The sequence below is a fragment of the Triticum dicoccoides genome, chromosome 2A, assembly GCF_002162155.2.
Source record: "Triticum dicoccoides isolate Atlit2015 ecotype Zavitan chromosome 2A, WEW_v2.0, whole genome shotgun sequence".
NCBI classification, from domain to species: domain Eukaryota; kingdom Viridiplantae; phylum Streptophyta; class Magnoliopsida; order Poales; family Poaceae; genus Triticum; species Triticum dicoccoides.
Window position 1 is genome coordinate 656,713,560 of NC_041382.1, and position 11,064 is coordinate 656,724,623.

The following is an 11,064-nucleotide window of genomic DNA, read 5'->3' on the forward strand; positions in this document are numbered from 1 at the left end:
ACAAATGACATCAGCAGAAATCTTTTTGATTTTTGGCTTAAAAATGTTTCATCTCCTAATTAGAAAAGCGAATTAAAAATCCGTTTTCACCATTAAATCCGTCTCGACGAGATCTTCAAAACTAGACCCCATGTTGATATGTTTCAACGAATTTTTTTTTGCCCAAAAGTTGTCATGATGTTTACACTGTAGTTGTCATAGTGCTTAAACTAAAGTTGCCATGTTGCAATTTTAGTTTGTAGATCATGTCAATTTTAATTTTTTGATAATGGCAATTTCAGTACTTTCACCATGAAAATATTTTTTTGTATGAACCATGGCAATTTTAAGTGCATGTATCATGGCAATTTTAGTTTATGGTGCATGGCAAGTCTAGTTTCTTAATTTCACGTTTTATAATATGTCAAAATTTACTTTTAAATGTAGAAGAAAATAGCTGAAACATATCAAGGCAACTTCAGTGTAAACATCATGGCAATTCATGTGCAATAGACACGGCAAATTTTAACCAAAAAAATTTGTCGAAATATATTGATATGAGATCTAGTTTCGAAGATCTCATCGCGAGGGATTTAATGATGAAAACGGATCTTCAATCGGATTTTTCATTTAAGAGATAAAACATTTTAAAAACAGAAAATCCAAAAAGATTTTCACATGCATGCATGCGGTGACATGACGTAGTCTGTGTGTTATAGGGAGTGTGAGCGGGTTTAGCTCCCACCACACGTGTGGACGTTAGCGTTGTCCAAAATTTAGTACCATCCTAAAAGTGGAGAAGAGTTAAGACCAACATATAAGCGATTATGTTCCACGTCCTATTGAAGCATGAAGATAAGTGACACATTTGTGCTTCTCCTTCACCACCCGCCTCACCACGCTTGCCCGTCCAAGACTTCGTTTTTCGTGAACAGCCAAACTGAGACCTATATGGCATGTGCGGTTTATGTTTTTCCAGTTGAAATGAATAACTAATTGGTAATTAATTATGATCAACTATGGACATGTCACGAGCATCGTATCTGAGCCGTTCGGATCATGAGTTATTACAGACTCGGTTGTGGCCTAGCCATCGCCGGAACAAATCGCATCTGCTCAACCTTCTCGAGCACAAGCTGGTGTTGCTTCTGGCTTACTCCCTCCCACGACCATGTGCACGGTTGTCCGAAGAGTAGGCCATCCTTTACGAGAGCATCTTTAATAGCATGTGTATATTTGGATGTCTATATATTCATATAGACAATGGTCTAAAATGATTCCTTTATATACACGTCCAGTTTTGCATTAGAACGTCTATATACGGGGACCATGACAGGTGGACCGTCACTGAGGAGAGGAAGAAATCAGGACTACAGCTGAATTTAGACGATGCCTTCACAATGTCCATGCTTGAACATTGTCGAGGTCGATTTAGAGGATGTGTATATTTGGACGACTATATAGATAAGCTGTTGAACGCTTGTTTTGGGCTCATATCGTGAAAAACGAGTATAGACATCCATATAGATACACTATTGGAGATGCTCTGAGCATGCGCCGGGAGAAGGGGCCATAAGGTATTTGAGAACGTCTCGATGCAACTGCTTGTTATTGTTCGGTTACACCCACTACTCGACTACTTCCTTAACCTCTTCACTGGCGGCATGGATGACAACACGGACACCACGAACAAGAAGGTTGGTTCTGCCTCTGCCGCCGCCGCACTGACATTTCCTGCATGAGAGTAGGATGTCTTTATTTGTTCATATGATAGGCGTACATACTATTGTCATAGATTTACATGTTCTGTGTCTACTTGCTCACATGATTAGCTATCAGTGTGATAGTAAGCACTATTATCATGATTTATTTATGGATTAAATTATTTAGAAAATTAACATATCCAACACACATGTATACGACATAGTGGTTATGCTAAGCCTCGATCAAACAAAATCAAAGTCATTACAGACCGAACTTACATAGCTAACATCACCAAATTGAAGCAATGGAAATCTCCAAACCCATTAACTTCGGCGTACACATTTCCACCATAGAAAAGTGCATCCTTTTTTTATCATTACCAATTTGCGTCTCACCAACATCGAGACATCGTGTCTATGAGCATGGTTTATGCTTGGTGCAAGGTGATCAACGGTTTCCTATTTTCACTAGAACATTGCTTTCTTATAACATAGTTTATCTTGTTTTCCATAATCTATGTGCATATCAAATACACATTCGAATTGTTTTTGTTACATGGTGGGTGCTTCTTGTGCCAGCATTATTACTTGAGAAGGTTTCACGGGCTTTTTCTGCTACCCAAAATGGACGGTAATTCGTAGACCTAAACCTCCCACACCAACCGATCAAACCAGGGCAATTCAGACATTTTTTTTTTGTAAATGTAAAAGCTACATCCAGTGGAAGATCCAAAGTTTAGCAAACTCAAAGTGAAATATGGGATGTGCCACCTAAGTCTGCCTACTTGCTACCACAGGCTTAATGAAAGGGGAACTGCACCTCTGCAGATTATTGCAAAGCTGCCAGACGAACTGCAAAGCTTCAGAAGTTCAGGAATTTACCTAACATCCAATATTTCTTTACCATTTTTATGATATACAGAGCACTAGAAAAGAACATTGAAAGTGTTTATGTGCCATAACACAATATGCTTACCTACAATGCGAAATGTACAACAAATGTTGACACATTACCTGCGACGAGATTGCATACAATGTCGATCCAATTAGGATGCTGCAACAATGCAGCGAGGCAGGAAACCTATTACATATTCCCGCTTTGTTCTCTTTCATAGCAATCTCATGATGTGCTTATTGGCGTATCTCAATAACCACTTCTACTGATGCTTGTGTGTCTGAACTATTCTGTTGACCTCTGTGAGAATGATGAACAGGGAGGAGCCAGTCAGGTGCTGGATTAACAGAGTTCTCAGTGCGGGGGCGCACTTGAGGGTTGCTACATGAAGGTGCTATGGCAGCTTTGCCGCTAGGCAACTCTTTCAACGAGACCCGGCATATTGGGCAAGTAGTCTGCTTCTGCAACCATAAGTCTAAGCAGGTACGGTGAAAGTTATGTTGACATGTCGGAATGATTCTTAGAAGCTCTTTCTCAGTGTATTCACCTAGACATATGGAGCACCTGTCAAAGCAAAACAACCGATCAAACAAGGGCATAGTTGAACAACACCCTAGGTTCAATAAGTTGAATAAAGAGAAGAACTGTTAAGAAAGAACTCATGTCTTGTGAGCTTCTAAACATTGGGCTGAGTTTGAGCTTGGTTGAGTCTATGCAAACAAGTTTGGAGGGCAATAGACTTGCTTGTGTAAAAACTTCTTAGGCCCCACTTGGAATGGGTGTAAATTTATACACTTGTATTTATTTTACAGGTGTAAATTACTGGTCAACACTTGTTTTTTGCCTAGAACGAAAACGACGGGACGGGGTGTGTATTCTAAACCGGCGAGAAATGGAGCAGAAACGCAAACCCAAACATGGCCTTAACAGTTCAACAATTTCATTGCTCCCCAGAGTTCCTGCACGCCCATTTACAGAAAGTGCATGATGCACTGTATCAAAACTTAGGTTTGGAAAATTGCTGTAATCTAATACCTCAGTATTCCAATGCCTCACAATGAACACTTTAGATTTTAAAAACCGCAGTTTTTCTCAATTATGTGTGAAATAAGCCATGTCTCGTTGGTTAGGATTGACGTGCTGCAGCCTGCCAGCCGGGTTCAGTCCTTGGATCGAGAGTTCGTGTGTCATATCTTCACAGCAATACCTGTTCAGTGGTAAACAATGGGGCGTGTGTGTGCATAGGTATGGTGGTTTAAGCGGGGCGGGTGTGTTAGCGCTGGTACTTGTAATTCAAATAAAAATTAACCATGTGTGTAGTGTAGTACACAATAAAGTTATGTAGACTTGCAACATTTCAATATCAAATTCATTTCTGGTATCAAGAACCAAATACGATAAAAGACACTTCACTTGCACTGATTAATACAGTGGATGGTTCACTACTATTTTTCGTACCGCACAGTATGGACAATTTTGATATTAAAAGTCTGCAGGTTTACACAGAAACAAAGTTTTGTGGATCACACATGATTGGTATTTTTTTTAACAAGACATTATTTATTTTGCAAACAGAAGGCGTGGGAACCCCTGGGCAGGAAAACACATTCCTTCCTCGAAGGACTAAGCAAAAACAAACTGGCATTATGAACTTGCTCTAGCTAACAGCAAGATTTCAAATTATTTTGTACATTTGTTACTCAGCTATGGAAGTATTCTTTCAGCATAAAACATGTCCTTCATAGCAGATCTTTGACCTGCATCCCCAGAAATGCATACACATTTGCAGATACTTTCTCATGCTTTGGTTAATGAAATTACCAGGTAAGCTTCAAAATGCTCGGGGAGGGGAGGGGGGCCATAGGAACTGGTATATTGAATTGATAACCATGGGGCTAGGGACTATATGACAACAAAGAAAAGAAAAGACTCTTGTGACTTTCTAAGAGTCTCAGCATATGCATATCAGCAGTAATGTGGTTTCAATAACTCGCACATAACTGTTTAGAAACTATTCTGGATACCCGTATTTACAATAAGGTGATACTGCAACAGGGTCTACCAATTTCCATGTGACAAGCTACTTGGCCCACTGTTTGGATATTCCCATGAATCCCAGTGGCCAGACATTTCAGAGGTGGATGAAATTATATACATTACAGCAGAAAACAGTAAAGTTGGGTAATTGTCGGTTAATACAGATAGTTGCACTTACTGGGCATCATCCTTTGAATATAAAGCCTCAGAGTACTTCATAATAGGAATTGCAGCAATAACCAAAGGTTCCAACCCACAATTAGCATCCTCTACCTGAAAAAGTACGGCACTAACTTAAGTACGAAAGATAGTGATATGACATCTGCATTGACTACATCGCCTTGATTGTTCAAACTTGCATGTGAATTAAAAAAGTATTTGTTGAACATACACTAACAAGTAACACTTTTAGATGTAACAGTAAAGGAAAAAAAAAGGTAGTCAACTATGCGTACATAACTATAAACATAACAGCTATCTTTTTTCGCGAATACGCTAAGGATGCGTATCTTTCCATTGATAGAAGGGGAGTTGTACAGATGAGGTTGTGACAACGCACTATGCCATCTACACAAGGAAGGCATGGAAGTGGCCGCCGAGCAAACAGATGGGGTTGCTCATCCCCTCTACATCCTACCCTAGTTCTCCGGGATTATGTTACTGATCGCGTTGGCGCCGGCCCTAGCCCAGAGGCGCGAAACATAACAGCGATCACTACATTAACTTTCAAAAGGAGACACCTTGTACAACTGGGAAGAGCAACTTCATAAGAAATGTTTGTTCACTTGACATTTGCGAAAATAAAATTCTATACCAAGGAACAGAGAATACTCCATGTGCACTTAGTTATCAAGTTTACTAGAGACGATACCCCGCGCATTGCTGCGGGAATTGGATGCAGCTATTTCTACGAAAATTGGCAGTATAAAACTTTAGTATTTGGATTGGTGATATGAGAATCGAAACTAAAGGACATATAATTTATTATGTTTGATCATTATATAGTTGTAAAATATTTATTGAATATGAGTAGCATGCAAGCTGCATGTTAAGGTGGGTCTTTTCCCATGCATAGTGTCAGGGTGAGTTGGCATAGTTGCATGTTGAGAGAACTAAGTTTAGTGGGGCGTGCATGGTGGCATGGTGAGTTGGCATAGTTGCATGTTAAGAAAATTGAGTTAGTGGGGAACTATTTAGGTATATAGGATTCAAAAAGGGAGATGCCCAAAATTTTAACCCTAAAGAAACGAGGCTGAACTGACGGGTATCATCAAAGAGCATTGTTGAATTTGTATCCAAGCTAGCAAATTATCCAATAGATTATAGCTTAAAGACATCATACAAAATCTGGGATTTCTGTAGTTCCTTTAGTGCTCCCACCCTTTGGTGTTTCAGTTTCTAGCTTATTAGTATTTCCTTGTGGGACTACAAAACGCATTGGTTTTAGACTGTGAATTAGAATGTGATATCTTCTTCCTTCTTAAAATGTGCAAGGAATAAGGATCATGTAACTGTTATTTATATTTGGACCAGGGAATATTGTTAAGTTGCAGGCTTCTAGTCATACACAGACTAACTTGAAGCAGAAACAAAGATACAAGCTACGTATTGAGCAACTATTATTGGGGTAAAATGTAACCTCATGAATCTAACTAGAGCTCATCGCCTAGTCATTTAAACCTATTTACTTCTTTAAATGTGTAGGGACTAAGGATGATTTAACTGTTATTTGAACTTGGACCAAGGAATATTGCTACGTTGCAGGCTTGTAGTTATACACAGACTAATTGAAAGCTGATACAGAGATACTGTAAGGTATGCGATCGAGAGACAATTATTGGGGAAAGTGTAACCCTAAGAATCTAACTAGAGCTCATGGCCTATCACTAAAACAGAGGCACACAAATACCAGTCTAAAATGGGAGAAGACCAAAGTTAGCGAAATACATATAAGCTAAAGCTTTTGAATCTCTATTTTCTAATATCTATTAAAGTGGTCGATTATCAGATATACTAATATTTAAGACTTGGTATCAGTGCAATAGCCAAAAAGTACAAATTTAGTAAAAGGACTAATTAGCAATTTTTTTTTGGCTTGAACAGGAAAGGCACTCCCATGTGCCCATGAACACAGATATAAAATAGTACTCCTAGAATCTTCCTATTTTCATCACTAATAACTATATAAAAACAAAACATATACACTTCAGTAATAGCCAAAAATAAAAGGCACTGCTCATGTGCCCGCGAACAAAGAAATTGAGTATCGAATCTTCCTATTTTCAGTAATTATAAAAACAAAACATATACACTTCAGTAATAGCCAAAAATAAAAGGCACTGCTCATGTGCCCGCGAACAAAGAAATTGAGTATCGAATCTTCCTATTTTCAGTAATTATAAAAACAAAACATAGACACTTCAGTTATGTACGCGCTGTGGCACTAGCAAATACGTAGTTATTTGCTCCCCTTTTGTAAACGGCGTGGAGTTCACAGCAGCAGAATATCGATCGTTGTGGAGGCAGAGGAGCCATAGTAGGAGGGTATGACACGCACCGGGCGTTCGAGATCTGCTGGGAAGTCAACGTCAAAGTCCACCGGCGATGGGGCGCCGTCGTCCGCGTCCCGGGCGCGGCAGCAGATGAACCGCGCGCAGACGAACGCGACGAAGGCGGCGGTCATGCCGAAGCCGAGCGCCGCGCTGAGGAGATTCATCCCCGACCCGAACATCATCGCTGCCCCCTCGCGGCCTCGCCTCCCCTCGCCTCGCGCCAGCGACACCAGGTCTCCCGCGCCCACGACGACGAGGGAAATCCCTACCGCTCGAACAGGCGGCCGCCGCTGCGGCGAATCGCGAGAGCGGTGAGGTTGGGGCAGGGGGTGCCCATTGGTCGGCGGGTCCCGCCCGCGGAGGCCGGAGGGTGGGTGGCGATCACGGTTTGTGATTGGCGTGGTCGCTTGACGGCGACGGACCGGCTACGGTGCAACTGCAGCGGAAGGGGGGCGGAGCGGTGGCCTGCGGAGGCTGGAAGAGCTGGTTGGTTGGTGGGAAGGTCGGGTGGGGAACTGCGAGGTGGCGGAATGCCGCAGCTGCTTTTGCTGTATCTTCGTTCTGCCGGAACGACGTGGGACCTGCGCCCGAGCAGCAAGCTGAAGCTGAGCATGATCGATGATGATTGCGTACATGTCAACATTAAAAAAAAAGGAGAAAAACTTTCCATCTATATTCATCAAATATCAGCGCAGTATAAAGAACACAAGATGTAGAAAATTTACATTCATGTTTGTAGACCACATAGCAACGACTATAAAAGCAACTTCAATGAGGAGACCCAAACAAAGGGTGATTTTGTCCATTTTTTGTCCGTTTAGGTCGATCGCCCGCCCGACGTCCGCCCTGTTTTAGATATAGGTCGGCAACGCGCCGACCCATATGTGCTGGCTTGGCCGGCTGGCCGCCCTATTTTACATTGATGAATTGCATTCAAACATATTGTCAAATAACATAGTTTAAACTGAATAAAATAGTACAGTTTTACAAGCCGAATACAAATAAAAATGTTTCACATAGTTTTGCAAACGAATAAAAGAAGATACATCTATTGGTTGCCAATATGAGCCCACATATACTCAACCAAATCATTTTGCAGTTGCACGTGAGTTTTCCAATCACGCATGTCATGATGAAATTGGATGAACTGTTCAAATATTGCCGCTCCTCCATGCTCAGGCACAACATTCTCACCCTGAAACTAAAACCCTTGATCGTACAGATGTTCCGGTCGCTTGTCTTCTACGATCATATTATGCATGATCACACTAGCAGTCATCGCCTCCCACAGTTTCTGCGTGCTTCAAGTATTACCAGGATACCGAACGCCATCGAGATTGCAAAATACCAAAGGCACGCTCGACATCCTTCCTAGCACTCTCTTGCTCTTGGGCAAATCTTTTCCTCTTCTCTCCGAACGGGTTGGGTATTATCTTGACAATAGTGGTCCACTGAGGATAGATACCGTCACCCAGGTAGTATCATTTGTCGTAGTTGTGGCCGTTGACAGTAAAGTTCACCAGTGGGTTGTTGCCTTCTGTTGGAAATATGCCCTAAAGGCAATAATAAAATGGTTATTATTATATTTCCTTGTTCATGATATTGTTCATGCTATAATTGTGTTATCCGGAAATCGTAATACATGTGTGAATACATAGACCATAACATGTCCCTAGTGAGCCTCTAGTTGACTAACTCGTTGATCAATAGATGGTTACGGTTTCCTGACCATGAACATTGGATGTCGTTGATAACGGGATCACATCATTGGGAGAATGATGTGATGGACAAGACCCAATCCTAAGCATAGCACAAGATCGTGTAGTTCGTCTGCTAAAGCTTTTCTAATGTCAAGTATCATTTCCTTAGACCATGAGATTGTGCAACTCCCGGATACCGTAGGAATGCTTTCGGTGTGCCAAACGTCACAACGTAACTAGGTGGCTATAAAGGCACACTACGGGTATCTCCGAAAGTGTCTGTTGAGTTGGCACGAATCGAGACTGGGATTTGTTACTTCGTGTGACGGAGAGGTATCTCTGGGCCCACTCGGTAAGACATCATCAAAATGAGCTCAATGTGATCAAGAAGTTGATCACGGGATGATGTGTTACGGAACGAGTAAAGAGACTTGCCGGTAACGAGATTGAACAAGGTATAGGGATACCAACGATCGAATCTCAGGCAAGTATCATACCGGTAGACAAAGGGAATTGAATACGGGATTGATCGAATCCCCGACATCGTGGTTCATCCGATGAGATCATCGTGGAACATGTGGGAGCCAACATGGGTATCCAGATCCCGCTGTTGGTTATTGGCCAGAGAGATGTCTCGGTCATGTCTGCATGATTTCCGAACCCGTAGGGTCTGCACACTTAAGGTTCGGTGACGCTATAGTTGTTATGGGAAATAGTATGCAGTTACCGAATGTTGTTCGGAGTCCCGGACGTCACGAGGAGTTATGGAATGGTCCAGAGGTGAAGATTTATATATGGGAAGTCATCATACGGTCACCGGAAGTGTTCGGAGGTTTATCAGTATTATACCGAGACCACCGAAGGGGTTCCGTGGGTCCACCTGCCCCGGAGGGCCCTATGGGATGTATGTGGAAGGGAACCAGCCCCTAAGTGGGCTGGGTGCCACCCCCTAGGGCCCATGCGCCTAGGGTTGGGGGACCCTAAAGGGGGCGCCCCCCTTGGCTTGGGGGGCAAGCCCCCTCCCCTTGCCCCCCCCCTCTAGATCTCATCTAGAGGGGCCGGCCCCCTTCCCCCTTCACCGTATAAATAGAGGGGTGGGGGAGGGTAGCAACACCACTTCCAAGGCGCAGCCCTCCCTCTCCTAACACCTCATCCTCCTCCATTGAGCTTGGCGAAGCCCTGCCGGAGAACTGCGAGCTCCACCACCACGCCGTCGTGCTGCCGGAGTTCTTCCCTAACTTCTCCTTCCCCCTTGCTGGATCAAGAAGGAGGAGACGTCCCCGGGCTGTACGTGTGTTGAACGCGGAGGCACCGTTGTTCGGTGCTTAGATCGGAATCAACCGCGATCTGAATCGCTGCGAGTACGACTCCTTCATCTGTGTTCTTGTAACTCTTCCGTTTTGCGATCTTCAAGGGTATGAAGATATACTCCCCTCTCTCTCGTTGCTAGTCTCTCCATAGATTGATCTTGGTGATGCGTAGAAAATTTTTAATTTCTGCAACGATCCCCAGCAGTGGCATCATGAGCTAGGTCTATGCGTAGTTTCTATGCACGAGTAGAACACAAGTTGTTGTGGGCATTGATTTTGTCAATTTACTTGCCGTTACTAGTCTTATCTTGATTCAGCGGCATTGTGGGATGAAGCGGCCCAGACCGACCTTACATGTACGCTTACGTGAGACAGGTTCCACCGACTGACATGCACTAGTTGCATAAGGTGGCTAGCGGGTGTCTGTCTCTCCCACTTTAGTCGGATCGGATTCGATGAAAAGGGTCCTTATGAAGGGTAAGTAGAAATTGGCATATCACGTTGTGGTTTTTGCGTAGGTAAGAAACGTTCTTGCTAGAAACTCATAGCAGCCACGTAAAAACATGCAATAACAATTAGAGGACGTCTAACTTGTTTTTGCAGGGTATGCTATGTGATGTGATATGGCCAAAAGAATATGATGAATGATATATGTGGTGTATGAGATTGATCATGTTCTTGTAATAGGAATCACGACTTGCATGCCGATGAGTATGACAACCGACAGGAGCCATAGGAGTTGTCTAAATTATTTATGACCTGCGTGTCACTGAAAATGCCTTGTAATTACTTTACTTTATTGCTAACCGTTAGCCATAGTAGTAGAAGTAATAGTTGGCGAGAGAACTTCATGAAGACACGATGATGGAGATCATGATGATGAAGATC

General features: G+C 42.7%; 1 protein-coding gene across 2 annotated transcripts; it reads right to left on the reverse strand.

The window, feature by feature from the left end:
* Window positions 1–1,454: 1,454 nt before the first annotated feature.
* LOC119356022 (putative RING-H2 finger protein ATL69) lies at window positions 1,455–7,727 on the reverse strand. 2 transcript variants are annotated; one of them, XR_005171777.1, is made up of 4 exons: window positions 7,172–7,727; window positions 4,793–4,887; window positions 2,697–3,141; window positions 1,455–1,713 (listed from the first exon to the last, which is right to left on the reverse strand). XR_005171777.1 is itself a non-coding variant. In XM_037622916.1 (3 exons), exons 1-3 carry the CDS (start codon window positions 7,346–7,348, stop codon window positions 2,814–2,816), a joined length of 600 nt encoding a protein of 199 aa, XP_037478813.1. In that variant the 5' UTR covers window positions 7,349–7,727; the 3' UTR covers window positions 2,548–2,813. The 2 variants fall into 2 exon arrangements, 1 of the variants encoding a protein (XP_037478813.1); XM_037622916.1 differs by lacking the exon at window positions 1,455–1,713 and having other exon boundaries at window positions 2,548–3,141.
* Window positions 7,728–11,064: the final 3,337 nt, after the last annotated feature.